Source organism: Ptychodera flava, chromosome 8 (assembly GCF_041260155.1).
Source record: "Ptychodera flava strain L36383 chromosome 8, AS_Pfla_20210202, whole genome shotgun sequence".
Classification (NCBI taxonomy): Eukaryota; Metazoa; Hemichordata; class Enteropneusta; family Ptychoderidae; genus Ptychodera; species Ptychodera flava.
Window position 1 is genome coordinate 161,532 of NC_091935.1, and position 15,961 is coordinate 177,492.

At 37.5% G+C, this 15,961-nt stretch overlaps 1 protein-coding gene across 2 annotated transcripts in view; it reads right to left on the reverse strand.

The window, feature by feature from the left end:
- Window positions 1-283: 283 nt before the first annotated feature.
- Window positions 284-15,961, reverse strand: part of LOC139138121 (patched domain-containing protein 3-like) — a 67,799-nt gene continuing 52,121 nt past the window's right edge. Inside the window, exons 16-19 of one of the 2 annotated variants that reach the window (XM_070706343.1) lie at window positions 15,763-15,907; window positions 10,888-11,009; window positions 9,870-10,136; window positions 284-3,832 (exon numbers count right to left, since the gene is read on the reverse strand). In XM_070706343.1, the coding sequence (XP_070562444.1) occupies window positions 3,578-3,832; window positions 9,870-10,136; window positions 10,888-11,009; window positions 15,763-15,907 (789 nt within the window). In that variant the 3' untranslated portion in view covers window positions 284-3,577. Of the gene's footprint in view, window positions 3,833-6,549; window positions 10,137-10,887; window positions 11,010-15,762; window positions 15,908-15,961 lie in introns of those variants that run through there. The other variant, XM_070706342.1, reaches the window with a different exon arrangement.

The window sequence follows — 15,961 nt, forward strand, 5'->3', positions numbered from 1 at the left end:
AAGACTGAGAAAATTACCTACAATATACAAAATTGGGGGTTTCCTAACACTTTGAGCAGAAGATTTATCTAACTAATAACATCCTTTGAGACATTTATACCAAATCACAAAGCTATCAGACAAGCAGTTTTTGAGAACAAGTTATTTTTACCAAAAAATGACAAAATTGTCTAAAAAATATGTTTTTTGACCGAAAATGACAAAACTGTCTTAAAATTTGCATATTTCAGGAAAATTTCCACACATCCAACTACACCAAATATAAAAGCTGTCTGTCCAGCAGTTTCAAAGAAAAAACATTTTATTTATGATTTTTTGATCAAAAATGACAAAAATTGCCCCTAAACGGTAATGTTGCTAATTTTGTTGTAATTTAAACAAATTAGAAGGGTATTACCCTTGCAAACATCGAACCCAAATTTGAGAACAATTGGGCTGGTGGTTTCAAAGAAGAAGAATTATTACTTAAAATGAGGAAAAAAACCCCCAAAATTCAGCAAAAATACAAAATTCAAGATCTCTTCACGATACGCATAAAACTGTATGAGGTCCACCTAAGGTACTTGCACATTACATTTTCAAAGCAATCAAACAGCAGTTCTTGAGTTATTTATTTTGACAATTTTCACATTTTTAAGCTCATTTGCATAATATTGACAAAGCAGATTTCATTTGAACAAAATCCCATCTATAGCTCAGGATGCATCTACACAACAAATACAAAGCTAAAAAGTGCAGCGGTTCACGAGTTTGTGATGTTGAGGACATACTAGACGTACATACATACATACATACATACATACATACATACATACATACATACCGGTACATACATACATACATACATACATACATACATACATACAGACGCCATCGACTTCAGCTTATACTATAACCTCACACTGGTGTACCAAATGTGAGCTAAAAATGAAACAAAACTTGCAACAATGCAATAGAGCCTTCCAAAAGTATCATATCACATGGTTCTCCTAGTTACTGTAGGCAAAAGCAATCTAAAATTGTTTCAATTTCACAAAAATATATATAGATATATATTCTAAAATGTACAACATTTCTTATTTCAAATTATTTACATCAATTCTAGTCATATCATTCTGAGTACCATATTTACATAAATTCAAAGAAAGAGAGAGAGAGTGCTTTGACAAAAAATGAACAAAATATCATCATCCTCAAACTCATGATATTGGTGATTTTGTCATAATTTCAAATCACCTTATGGAAAAATTAAAGGGACTTGCAACTCAAATCTTATAGCAAGTGGATGAACATTTTGTTGTGGGCAGACATTTTTACCCAAAATCAAGAAGAATATAGAAAATTCAATTGAAGTTATCATCATGAAAGAACGAATTTCTTTAAAGTTATCCAGTGGCCCCTGAATTACAAAGATCAAATTAAATCAAAGCTACAGGCAGCTTCACGAGGCCTAAGCACTTATGTACATTGGCTATAAAAGGTACTAGATTGACATATTACTTATCCTGCAGTTCCTGAGATACTAGTACACAGAAATAAAATAAATTTCATCCAAGGTCATATAAACAGTTTGTAGAAAAACTTGGCAGGATTCATACATAGAAATGAAACCTGTATTTCCGTAAGTTTCTGAGATACAATGAAGTAGGTCACAGGTCATGCAAGGTCATACAAAATAGTTAGCAAATAAAGTTTTTCGTCACAGGCACATTTGTTAAATCAAGGTCCAAGTGGACATATTAATGACGTGCAGGATGAGATCCCATTGGTTAGCACATCCCTCCAAGTATGAATGGTGTAACACTTGTAGTTACTGTTTTATAGGAGTACTGTATTTGTGAAATCCAGATTGAAGAATTCCTGGTCACATGACATTTTGAAAAAAATTTTGCTCCCATACTTATCCCTGTCAATAAAGAATCAGACGTCTTGCTGTATTGGGCCAAAGCCTCAGTGGGCTGATTACCCCTAATAAGTTTACTGGAGTAAATTTTCAAAGTGAATATCATCAGGGTAAGTATTTCTTTTAAGTAAGGTTCAAGTCAACAAAGCAGGACAAAGAAGTGGTTGGATAGTTAAGTATGTACAATTCTGTTAACTTCACAGTTGACACATATCATGTAAATTAAGTATGTTCCCACATCACTCTCACAAGGGCAAAACCTTTGTAAAAAACATACAGCTCTATTTTGAGAATATCATCTATTAAATTACATAAAGTCAGATGTAAATGCATATTTTCATTTTTTCATAAAGTTGGGTAAACGTTAAATTGTAAATGTTAAATTTGCAAACCAAGACATACCGTTAAAGTACTCAAAATGCCTGTTCATTATGCAAGGTTACGCAGTCTATGGCTGGCACTATTTTACAAGTGGTAAAGACACAAACTGATAACGTCAAATCGCCGAACACAAAACATGCAGACACCTTGTAATTATGGCACTGTGTATATTGTGTACAGAATCTTGACGTCATCAGTTAGTGGCTATACCATTTCTAAAATGATGCCCAATGGCGAACCAGTCAAATTCCTGTCTGATGATTGCTTGAGTCTGAAATTTGAATGTGTTTTTTGTACGTGAAATTTACTGCTTAAGGTAGATTGCGGCTAACAGTGACTTTAATCAGGATTTTTCTGAAACTTTCAGGAGATGTCTGGGATGAGATAAAATGTTAAAAAATAAGAAAAAAAGATGGGGTCCCCGTGCAAATTTTGGAGGTATGGCACCCTTATGTTGTCCTGCGGAAACATTTAGCTGAAATTGGTTAAAATGTTGTATTATTCGATTAACTAGTGTTATTGAATAATAAAACTGAAATATAGTAAAAACAATTTGACAGATTTTATACAACACAAGTCCCTGTATTGTAATATATTTTTTTTGTGATCTTCCTTTGAAAATATCAGAAAATATAACAATGTTTCCATGAATAGTGCTTTTATAAAAAGAGCAAAGTTTGGCCAAATTTTGATATTTTCATTACAAATGACATGATCTGAAATCTACGTTTTCTTTAAACTCTCGTAAATTAAGCCAAACAATATATAGATGTGGAATCAAACAAAAAAAAATGGGGGTCACCGCACAATTTTTAAGATATGGGCATTTTTAATACAAAATATGCTACACTGAAGCGCCCTCTAGCGACAGATCCCTGTTTAGTTTGATATATTCGAAACTTTTTTAATAGGTATTAAATAAAGTTTAGTTCACTTAAATACTGCAAATAATCCCACATTTGTCACACTTAAAACGGGCCTGTTACACAGAGTTTGCTATCTTGGTGTGAACTGTTTTGACAAACCAGATTTGAAAGTCGCACTGCAAAGTAATTGTATGCTATATCGCGACAAAAAGACCACTTCCGGAAAGAACGCTCGCGTAAAGAATGTTCGTACATGTGCGTAGATACGATGCGCAGTACGAATATTCGCATTACCCGCAAGCTATGTTAAAAAAAATTAACAAATTCAAGGCAGATTTGCATTTGTGTGTATTTTGTCCATGATGTACATAGGTTATGTTGATAAACTCCATTAATTGATAATCTGCAAGACGAGACTTCTTTTTAGTCAAATATCAACAGTTGGTACATCAGTTTGGGCAACGCTGTGGCCAGCACTCAGAGTTCTTGTCGGCACCCTCTGACCAGAGAAACTGTCAGATCTTTGACCTTGTTGTGGTAGGTCATCATAGTCTGGTGGAGGAATTTCAGGTCTTCCGTATGTTGGGATTTTATTGGTGGGCATTGGTTGCTGAGATACTGGGGTTGGACTGGCTGATCTTCTGTTGCTGGTATCTGCAGAGTTGTTGCTTTGATATAGGATCTAACAAAAGAGGAAAAGGAGACAGATCTCTTCATTTTTTATGACGTGAGATGGGGAAGGGGATCAAGGATTTTGTCATTTTCTGATTTGTTTGACGGGCTGAGTTTGTTGAGACCAAGATCCTAGTTTATATACTTTTTGGAATGGATTAATAAAAATAAATTTATTTTGCAACTTTAGCATATTCTATTAAATGTAAATGAAAAAGGAACTATGCAAATAAATTAATACCATGTAAATGTAAATAATAATATTGTGGATGTCAAAAATCTGAAATAAAACATCTGAAAATGATATCCTAGAAGATATACTTCAGGTATAAAAGTGCCACAAAGATCAATGTAATAGCGCAAATTAGAGGAATGTAGGGTTTAAAGAACAGGCAGCATAGCTCTGTGTATAGACAGAGATGTTTTTTGAAGTTTGGATTATGTGCATATTGTTTGTAACACTGAAATAGAACTGCATATTCAGAGAATATTGAAAGTGATCTTCTGGATCAATACACTCTATTGAGAGAAATTTAACTATCTACTTTAAAACTAAATTTGATAAATTTCACACTATCTCACTAGATTTATTGCAAGATCTTAACTAAATTCACACAAGTCACATGTAGAGATACTGGAACCCTACCAGCCAGGACACTGGGACCCTACCAGCCAGGGCACTGGGACCCTACCAGCCAGGGCACTGGGACCCTACCAGCCAGGGCACTGGGACCCTACCAACCAGGACACTGGGACCATACCAGCCAGGACACTGGGACCCTACTAGCCAGGACACTGGGACCCTACCAGCCAGGACATCGGGACTTCACCAGCCAGGACACTGGGACCCTACCAGCCAGGACACTGGAACCCTACCAGCCAGGACACTGGGACCCTACCAGCCAGGACACTGGGACCCTACCAGCCAGGACACTGGGACCCTACCAGCCAGGACACTGGGACCCTACCAGCCAGGACACCGGGACCCTACCAGCCAGGACACTGGGACCCTACCAGCCAGGACACTGGTACCATACCAGCCAGGACACTGGGACCCTACCAGCCTGGAAACTGGGACTTCACCAGCCAGGACACTGGGACCCTACCAGCCTGGAAACTGGGACTTCACCAGCCAGGACACTGGGACCCTACCAGCCTGGAAACTGGGACTTCACCAGCCAGGTCACTGGGACCCTACCAGCCAGGACACTGGGACCCTACCAGCCAGGACACTGGGACCCTACCAGCCAGGACACTGGGACCCTACCAGCCAGGACAATGGGACCCTACCAGCCAGGACACTGGGACCCTACCAGCCAGGACACTGGTACCAACAGCCAGGACACTGGGACCATACAAGCCAGGTCACTGGGACCCTACCAGCCAGGACACTGGGACCCTACCAGCCAGGACACTGGGACCATACCAGCCAGGACACTGGGACCCTACCAGCCAGGACACTGGGACCCTACCAGCAAGGACACTGGGACCCTACCAGCCAGGACACTGGGACCCTACCGGCCAGGACACTGGGACCCTACCAGCCGGGACACTGGGACCCTACCAGCCGGGACACTGGGACCCTACCAGCCAGGTCACTGGGACTTCACCAGCCAGGACACTGGGACTTCACCAGCCAGGACACTGGGACCCTACCAGCCAGGACACTGGGACCTTACCAGACTTCACCATGCAGCTAGGACACTTGGACCCTACCAGCAAAGGCACTGGGACCCTACCGGCCAGGCTCAAATTACCAAGCTGGCTCATGATTCAAATGATAAGGTAATGGCACTGTAGCAAGGTTGTCTCCAATTGACTTGTACAGGCCAGAAATAATTGCAATGCAGGGAGAAAAAAATGGTAAAAAGAAAAGTGGTGATTCAGAGAAACAATTACATTAATCTTTCAGCCCTTATTATAATATATTATTGCATTTGTACATTCAAATCAATTAAATCTGCAGCTATCATTGCACTATACATGGGTAGTCCAGTACCATAAACATAACTATTCTGTACCAGTATGCCTACTTCTATACAATTGTCTGCATCAAAGAGAACTTTTTAATGCCAGTGCTGTGTTAAATTTTCCCTAGAAGGCACAGATCTGAAGAGAGTGGTAATTTTCCCATCTATAAATTATCTTGTAAATATGCAATTATTCTGGGTTTTTTCCTATTTATTCCCCTGGCTATATATTCTAAATAGAATAATTTGCTTTTTTAGAAAGTGAAGCTACTCCACTCACTTTTAAATTTACATGGCCCTTGGGTTTCTACCCAAGCAAAATTTAGTGAATTGGTGAAAATTCACATACATTTCCAAAAAGCATGTCAAACAATGCACATAAAGAAAAGTCAATCTCAATAATGAAACTTTCAATATGCTTTTATGACAATATACAGTCATCCAGCTATCTGAACAATCTTTGCAATCCTTGAGTAGATTTGGACATGTCAACTGAGAATAGTTCTTTCATTGCATCACATCTTGTAGGTGCATGTTAGAAAGATCAAATTATTGGGAAATCTGGGCAATCTTAAGAATGCTGGAAGAGCTTACAAGACACACACACTTTTGAGTTTGGACACACATTGCTGAGTGCAACCAAGCAAGAAACACATTGAAAAATTTCAACACTTAGAAATGAGTGCAAGCAAGCAAGCAAACGTGAAAAGCAAGCATTCATAGCAACAATAAATAACAGCAAAATGGAAACATGAGATTAAATGATTAAATATGTTTATTAATTAAGCAAATACTTGCAAAATATGAATATGAAATAGTTTGGTGATAATGGCAAAAATTAGTTCTTTGATAGTGAAAGATACAAAAAGCTTTGTATAGCAGTGGAAAGCCCAAACTGAAAAGTATCATTTACATATTACATATTTTAGTCAATCCCCTCACTTTATATGAAGCTGCCAAGCATCAGATCATGTCTATTTGAAGGGCAAAACAAAATTCATATTAGTTGTTACTCATCTTTCATTAACAAATATGTACTTCCTTTGCACTGCAGAAACGGCAGGTAGTGCTGGTTTTGTAATTGTTACAATTCTAGTGATGGACACAATTCATCAGGTACCAAAAAAATGTCCTGTATGATATTTGTGTTGGATTTATGAAGCATTGTGATGTTGCATGGAGCAGGAGTGTGATTTTATAGAAAGGAATGAGAGAAGAGGGCAAGATGGACATCACAGAATTGCGGTTCAGAATGTTAATTCCAAGTTCATACAAGCGACACATAAAGTAATCTGAACAAAGTAAATGTTTTGATTTCTTAAATTTTCACATACATGTAGCTCATAAGATTGAGGCCTATAGAGAATTTCACGTATCAATGACTGATTAAAGGAAATTCATAGTTCTTAAGGTTCCAAGACAAGTAATTGACCTTTTTCAGCTAACAATTCTCTAGTGGTTAATAAGCTCAGAACCCCTGTAATTATATATTTTCAGAAAGCCTAGATATAGGAGAACATTTTGGTTACCATAGTGTCACCATTGATTGCATAACTATTACGTGACAGGTAATTTGCAGAACCTTTCAAAAATCGATTTTCCCTATGTTTTTTTCAATGCTTTGAGATAATGGCTGAAATTTGTGTGAGTGCAAGCTGTCCTTAGGATCTTCCAAAAAGTGTCTCAGAATTTTTTTAAACCTTCTAAAACAATTTTTATGCCAGGAAAACTTCCAGAGCGGTGAATTTAACCATAGTTGATTTCTTTAAAATTGTGCTCCAAAGACACTTAGCAAGATGTAAAAAATCTGAGACACGCTTTGGAAGAATGTTGTGACAGCTTGCATTCCCGCAAGTCTGAGTCAGATATTTTATAGTGTTACGACAAAACCAATTTTTGAAAGGTTATTCAAATTACCTTTTACGTGATAGTTATGTACACAATGGTGACACTGTGGTTATCACAATGTTCCCCTATATCTAGGCTTGGAGAAAATGTATAATTTACAGGGGTTCTGAGCTTATTAATCACCAGAGAACTGTTAGATTAAAAAGGTCAATCACTTGTCTTGAAACCTGCATGTCTAGCAATTTACAGTAGTTTGTGTTGACCCATTGACATTAAACAGATCAATGCAAACCACTGTTTAGTTACTGCATAAGTTTTGTTCATTAATTTGAATTATACATAGAGGGAGTTGGCAAGTGTCTGCTTTTCTTGGAAACAAAACTTAATTATTTAAGATATGGCAGCGCCCAGCTCTTATTTCAGCCAAAAAACCCCAAAACATTTGTTTTGTATTCTGCTGCAGTAATGTTTCATAAATGAATGATTGACAGAATTCAAATTGCCATGTATGGGCTCAGTTTTTGCAGAAATTAACACGGAACACCCACACAGGCCTTCTTTTGTCTCTGTATATAACATTAAAATACACCAAAAAACTCTTTAAATATATAAATACATATAAAAAGTGATAAATTACATCTGTTTCAAAATTTAAATCCTCTTTAAGTCCTTAAAAATTTAAGTCTTTGCAAAATGATACACATTTGTCGAATATGTACACTCTAAACACCCTGTTGAATTAAAGTTTCAACAAAGCCAAGTAGACAGAGATTTTAATGACGTTGTCATCCAGCAAAATATTGTCTTCATCCTTCAAATGTAAAGCTGTCCATTCAGATATGTAAGTCATTCTTTCATGACTTGTTACAGTTTTTGCAATGTACTTCAAACATGATACAAGTATACTTTCCTTCTTGACTTGCAAAGGATACTTTAAGTTGTAAGGCAACTTGGAATGAAATTTTGATTCACCTTGGTTGAGCAAACCCATGACAAACCATAGAAACAAGAAGACAAATTCCACTATTGACATCAGACTAGTAATTCTACAACATCGATGATGTTTTCAACCCTGGCATTCTTAGGGGTAGGGTAGACACCTTTAGCATTCAATGCGAACTTCACACTCATATCTTGAAAACTAACACTGGTAAAGTTTTCTACCTCATTCCTTGAAAACTGACATTGGTAAAGTTTTCTACCTCATTCCTTGAAAACTGACATTGGTAAAGTTTTCTACCTCATTCCTTGAAAACTAACATTGGTAAAGTTTTGTACCTCATTCCTTGAAAACTATCATTGGTAAAGTTTTGTACCTCACTCCTTGAGAACTGACATTGGTACAAAAATTTATACTGACCCATATATGGAGAGACTTGCTTATATCTATCTGATTGTCAATTTACTGACAGATTTAAGAACAAGTATCATTAATTTGAAGGGTATATGTTCATTTCTGCACCAAAAAATGCCCTTAATTAATTTAGATTTATTATTTCATATATGATCACTATAAAATTGTTTACCATCTTGTTTTAATCTATCTTTAAACTCAAATACATCATCCAAAGATCCATTTAATTTTATCACTTAATCATTTGGTCAGCAAAGTTAATGACTTCAAGACAAACACAAATAATAACACATGACAAATATTTGCAGCCTAAATGCCACTTATGATGGTTTGTGTTATCATTATCTTTATGACAACCAAACCACTGCCTCTTTGACAAACTGAGATGCATAAAAAAACATACATGAACCTAGGCATATTTTGCTTTCAATTGTGATGAATAAATTTGTAAATTTTGATGAACAAAATGATGTTAACACTCACAAGAACACCTCCTCATCACAATCATTCAAATTTTCCTCAGCTTGTGTAACACTCTCTAAATTTTTCTCAGCTCTTTCTTCAACATCATCGGTTTTAACATCTACATTCTCATCAATTTCTTTTGACTTTCCATGTACCATTTCTTCATTACTATTACTTTTCTCTTGTAAATTTTCATTATTGATATAAATGTTATTATCTGCTTTGTGCTGCATAGTTTGACCATCATTTCCTTTCCCTTCCTCTACTAGCTTCCTTTCATTCTTATCCTCCCTATTAGGTGCCTCTATCCCACCCTCCCTGTCATCTGTTTCCTTGACTACAATCACTTTTCCTGAATCATTGTGCCCAGGTGCATTATTTGGATTCATTTCCTCATCATGGCACAATACCTGAGTCCCATCGCCTTTCATAACAAGAACTTCTTCTCCGTTTTCTACGATCACCTGATTTGGCCTTGGAATGTGGATCGGATTGGTGTAACCTTCCATTGCCTTGGCAACACCTTCCTCTTTTGAATCCAATTGCATCTTGTCCTCATCTTTTTCCTTGGCTGTGTCAACAGCTGAGAGGTATGGGGATGGACCAATCCAGCTTAGCATTACTGGTAGAAACACCAGACCATGGAACAGGCCAAATAACACAACCAAGAAAAAGATCTGTTTAAATGAAAGAAATGCACAAAATATCACTTGATTACAGAGTTTAGATGAGACACTGATTTTCACTTTTATCTGATCATGTTTTGACTGCCGGGTATTTATCAAATTAAGAACTTTTTCTAATTTTTGTCTTTGTAAAAATATTCCTCAAAAATCAGTTATCAGTAATGTCAGACCAAAGGCTGCTCATACTCAGGGGCAAAAAGCAACGCTGTTCCATTACAAAGATGTTTCACGGCAACAGGAATTAGACAGGCAGATGGCATTTTTTTCCTTTTATCAGTGTACTGAGTAAAGACTGGGCAAGCAATTTATACCATTAGTGAGAGTGGAAATTGTATTCTTTTAAACAGTGGAAGACTCCATAAGCTAAAATGATTGTTGGGCAAACAGGATTGCATCACTTCTTTCAGGCGTTTGACAAAGGGCTGGCTATGATTATTTGACACGGCGGTGAGAAACATCAGACTAGGTATAATGCAAGAAGGATTACACTTACATGTAAAAAATTCTCTGGTTACAATGTGTTCGATTTATTGGCTGACCTTAAAACTTGGAACAACAATGAATTGGTAAAATTATTTGTCCATTTCAGGAAGGAAACAAAGTCGTGTATACAATTTTGTATTATTTTTGTCATGCTTTCAAGTAAGAGCAACACAAATATGGAATAATTATCACAAAATATGCATACATAAAGACCATAGACTGCCGTAGTAAAACTACAATAGATAGAAAAACATCTAACCTTGAAGAAGACCTTGAATATATATGAGTTGGAAAAGATAAGCAGAACAAATGCCAAGAAAGTACTGAAACCACCATTGAAGACAGCTGGTCCAATGGCTCCTAGGGTATATTTTGCACGCCCTGCAAGGAAAAAGTTCAGATGACAAGAATTATTTTCACTTTATTCATAGAACAAATTTTGAAGGGAGAGTTGCTATAGCTTAGTTGACCTCTTTATCAATATTTACTTTGGTTGCATTCCTAGTACTAACATCAAATATTTGCCAGACTGAGTCTAGACTTTTCTCTGCATTGTCATCAATCTGTATATTTTTATTTGTACTTTATGCACCATTTAATAAACACTTTCAGAGCTGTGAAAATGAATGATTGTTTCTTCAAATGTTTCAATGCAACAAAAAGCATTGTCCTTGTTGATTCTAATCATCAAGGTGGCTGAAAGTAATGATATGCCTTTATGCATCAATGGCCCACCGTTCAAAATGATAACCACAATGCAGCTACAACATTGTTCACCAACTTAATGTATAGTGTATGCTTAATTATTACCAAAAGTTGTGGAGTTTGTTATGATTTAACATGAAATATTTCATAAAGAAATATTTAACAAAATACTGCCAATGGCGCTTGGACATAATGACTGCCTAGTATTATCGGCATTTATCAACAACCCCACTCACTGTGAATTAGACAGACCATGAAGTCAATGAGCTACATATAGCTGAAAGACTATTTTTCACATTGTGATTTTAAGCCCATTTTTATAAGAAAAGGGACATGTATATGTATATGGAGAAAAAAGCAGAAGACATATTTGTAAATGGTTTGTTGAGTGACAATCCCGTATGCATCTCTTGAAAAATTTTGTGGTTATAAGGTATAACAGTAGTGTACAAATAATGAGGTTAGAATAAGTGTAGTAAAGCTAAGTTGACAGTCATTAAGATTACAAAATTATACACCAAGTTAAGGAAATCTGACTGAAATAAGTGTTGAAAGAAGTAATTGAAGCTAAGATAGGAATAAATTTAGTTACTGCTAAAAGGTTGGTAGAAGGCCACCACAGGAATTGGTCAATACCATGGTGTTGCCACCCTTATTACAGAAAGGTCTATAAATATTAGTCAAAGGGGGCAAGATGATCTAGTAGGGCAGCAAAGTCATAGTCATCTTTTTGTCTAATACCTTGTGTAAGTTCATGAACTTTACATAAATCTTGCTATAGATTTGTTGCTTATGGGCAATAACTGTGTTTCAGATCATTTGAGAGCAATCCATCCATGACAGGTTTAAATTGTAATATAGATTCTATTAAAAGGAGAGAAACTTCTCAGATAATTTTTTATTCCCAGTAATTTCCTGTGAGAACACACGGACCACAGGCGCTCCTTAGCTGGGTCGTCTGCTAAGTAGATCGATATTCGGATCGATCTATTGATCCCGTAGTCGATTTGCCCGCCACTGCAACCTAAATACTCACAAGGTGTGCAACACAATCAGTCAAAAAACACACCACCCGATTTGTCAACTGGCCGTGCGCTCACACAAAACATTCAAAACTACACTCCCATATACCTAGTTGGATCACAAATTTAACCATCTCCTCAAAAATCACGCCGATGAATGTGTTACTCGCGTCATCTTGAAGAAATCGGCCGTGTTTTGAGACCAAGCGCGGTGAAATGCGGCCTGCAGAACGATTCTACCATATGACGTCATTTTTTCCACTGCTGATTGCTTCAACTGTACTTCAGCAGTGACGTCTTGCCATGACCTTTGTTTTAACCGTTGATTAGCCAATCAGTAGTAGAATAAATTACATCATATGGTAGAATCGTTCTGCAGGCCGCATTTCACCGCGCTTGGTCTCAATACACGGCCGATTTCTTCAAGATGATGCGAGTAACACATTCATCGGCGTGATTTTTGAGGAGATGGTTAAATTTGTGATCCAACTAGGTATATGGGAGTGAAGTTTTGAATGTTTTGTGTGAGCGCACGGCCAGTTGACAAATCGGGTGGTGTGTTTTTTGACTGATTGTGTTGCACACCTTGTGAGTATTTAGGTTGCAGTGGCGGGCATATCGACTACGGGATCAATTGATCGATCCGAAAATCGATCTACTTAGCAGACGACCCAGCTAAGGAGCGCCTGTGACACGGACAGATGCTCAGGACAGATGCTGGTGCTAGCTTGATAACTAACCTAAAACTTGTAACATCATTGTCTCAGAGTAGAGACTGTAACCATGTGAGGTCATGGATACTTAATCTCCGGAAATTATGTGAATGTCAAAGTCTGTATATTGACTCAAGGATGTTTACTTTACAAATGCCTAGGGTCTTCACAAATGTAAGAATCTAAAATATGAAATATGTTTTTTTTATCGCTTTTGTTGCCCAAAAGAGCGTGGAAATCTCTGATACTTTGAATTAGCCATCCTGCATATTTCTAACATTCATCAGCACCATGTTTCTGTTCCACAACTCATAAAACAGTCCAAAATGCAGGATTAGTGTACCTTCCAAAACTACATATATGAAAGACCCCTAAAATCAATTAGTTAAAAAGGGGGGTTAGCAATTTCCCAAAACTATCTAACCGCTACACCGTTTAACTCCATTTTTAGGAATCAGAACCTAGACCACAATCTGAATATCTGTACCAAATATCAACGCAGTCTATTCAGTGGTTTTTGACTTTTTGTCGTTTACGGACAATTTTCAATGGACGATGTCAAGTCAACCCATCACAATAACATGATGACTTTCGGTCATTATGTTAATAATAAATGTAAAGAAACCACAAAGAGGCAAAGGTTTGGCTGCAATCAAGGGGCAATAACCCATCCCTGCATCATATGACTATAATTACTGATAAAAAGACTGATAAAATCTTTCCTAAGTCTGTTGTTGGTGTGTTACTGGTGTGGTAAGAGTGATCAGTGATTTTCTAAGTCCCTGATTGGTGTCTTTTGTGTGGGACTGGTTTGTATGATAAGATTTTTTCTCAGTCAGCAGTACATGTGTTTCGAGTGGGTCAGTTATAATGATAGGATATTTTCTATCTCGTGATTGGTATGTTTCAAGTGAGTTAGAATATGATGGTTTCAACCGGGACTTGAACCCACAACGCATGGCACCCAATCACCTAGTGCAGAGGCCAACAGACAAACCGCTCGGCTAAATCCCCAATCTCAATAAAGATTTGTTCAATAAACAAGCTAAGGATATTACAATTCTGACTGCGCCCTCTCCACTCGCCGTAGAGTTCGTGAAGCACTCTTGCTAGCACACACGCTATCATACATCTCACACAAACAGAACGTTTAAATTAATTTCAGAGTCCAAAAGGATGCTGCAATTAATTTAAACAGCTGGGTTAGAATCATAAAAAAATTTACGAAGTCCAAAAGTGGTGAGTTTCAGGTGTCTAAAATTTTTCAAGGGTGGATTTATGGCCCACCTAAAACACCCCTAGCCCTGTCAGTGTATTCAAGATGCTGGCCCTATCGGTGTATTCAAGATGCTGGCCTGTAACCAACTTCATTTTCCTAGCTGGGGGTGTTTCAGGTTGGAGTGTGTGGGTTGAATAGCATTTGGGGTGTTTTAGGAGGGTCATAGATACATCCAGGGTGCACCTAGCAGGGTATATATTTTATTAGGGTATGTATGCCACGATGAGGCCAGTCACAGATTTGAATGGCCTCAAGGGAGGGCAGAAATTTATACATGTACTGCCGCAGTGAGGTCATAAGGGCATGGTCGTTGCTTGGAAGGCGTAAGAAATTTCTCACTGGATCCCGCCGCACATAATACTGGGCGCACACTTTGTGCCCATAACAGTAACCCTATGGGAACTTTATTGAGCTTAACAGTCATCCAAATGTAACAAAATAAGTAACGAATCTCTTTATTTATTAACTGCTACCCTGCATCGACATAATTTATTTTTATAATGGAAGGTGAGTGGGAGTAGGATGTGAACTTGAGCATGATAAGAACTGACGAGGCTGGATCACAATGTTGATGGTACTGCTATTGTGAGTGGGTGATGACTCTGAGGAGATGACCCAAGTAGATTTGATAGCAATTATGAGTTAGGCTAGAGAGTAGGTGCTGATTCATTTAATTGTTATTGTGTTACATTGTGGCATATGATAAGATGAAGCAATTGAGTAACTGCCTGTGTAACACAGATAGTTGCAATAGACACACGTTTACTACAGCAGATAGTTGCAATAGACAGATGTTTACTACAGCAGATAGTTGCATAGACAGATGTTTACTACAGCAGATAGTTGCATAGACACACGTTTACTACAGCAGATAGTTGCAATAGACACACATTTACTACGGCAGAAAGTTGCAATAGACAGATGTTTACTACAGCAGATAGTTGCATAGACAGATGTTTACTACAGCAGATAGTTGCATAGACAGATGTTTACTACAGCAGATAGTTGCATAGACAGATGTTTACTACAGCAGATAGTTGCAATAGACAGATATTTACTACAGCAGCAAACTTCTCAGCAGTACAGCACATCGTTTTTTTTTAAAAATAACACCAGCTTTTATACTAAGCCCTACAGGTTTCCCTGGAGTCACATTGAGGCTATCCAGCTGTCATCGTGACAAGTGCCCTCTACAAATACTCACTCAAACTTTTGTTTGCCACACCTGCATGAATCAGTGGTCTTGGCCTAGGTTTGTGAGCCCCCTTTTCACATGAACCATGAGTATAGCAGATTTCCCCACAATTTATATGGAGCATTCTTGGATAATGCTTCCTTTGAACACATTTAAAATTAGAATTTGATTGGACTTTGTAAGTGGTGGACAGGAATAAGGTCACAAATGCAGAACTTACGATCTCTGGTTCCTTTCAACGTCATGAATGTATGTCCAATGTGAGCAGAGTAGTCCACAGCCAATCCAACGGCTAGAATCAAGTTAATGGTGGTGACTGTATCAATTGTCAATCCCCAGAAATGCATCATTCCTGTTACATCAACCTGCATTTAATGTTGATGCAAAGAAAGAACACAGATTATATTTCCCTTTTACAG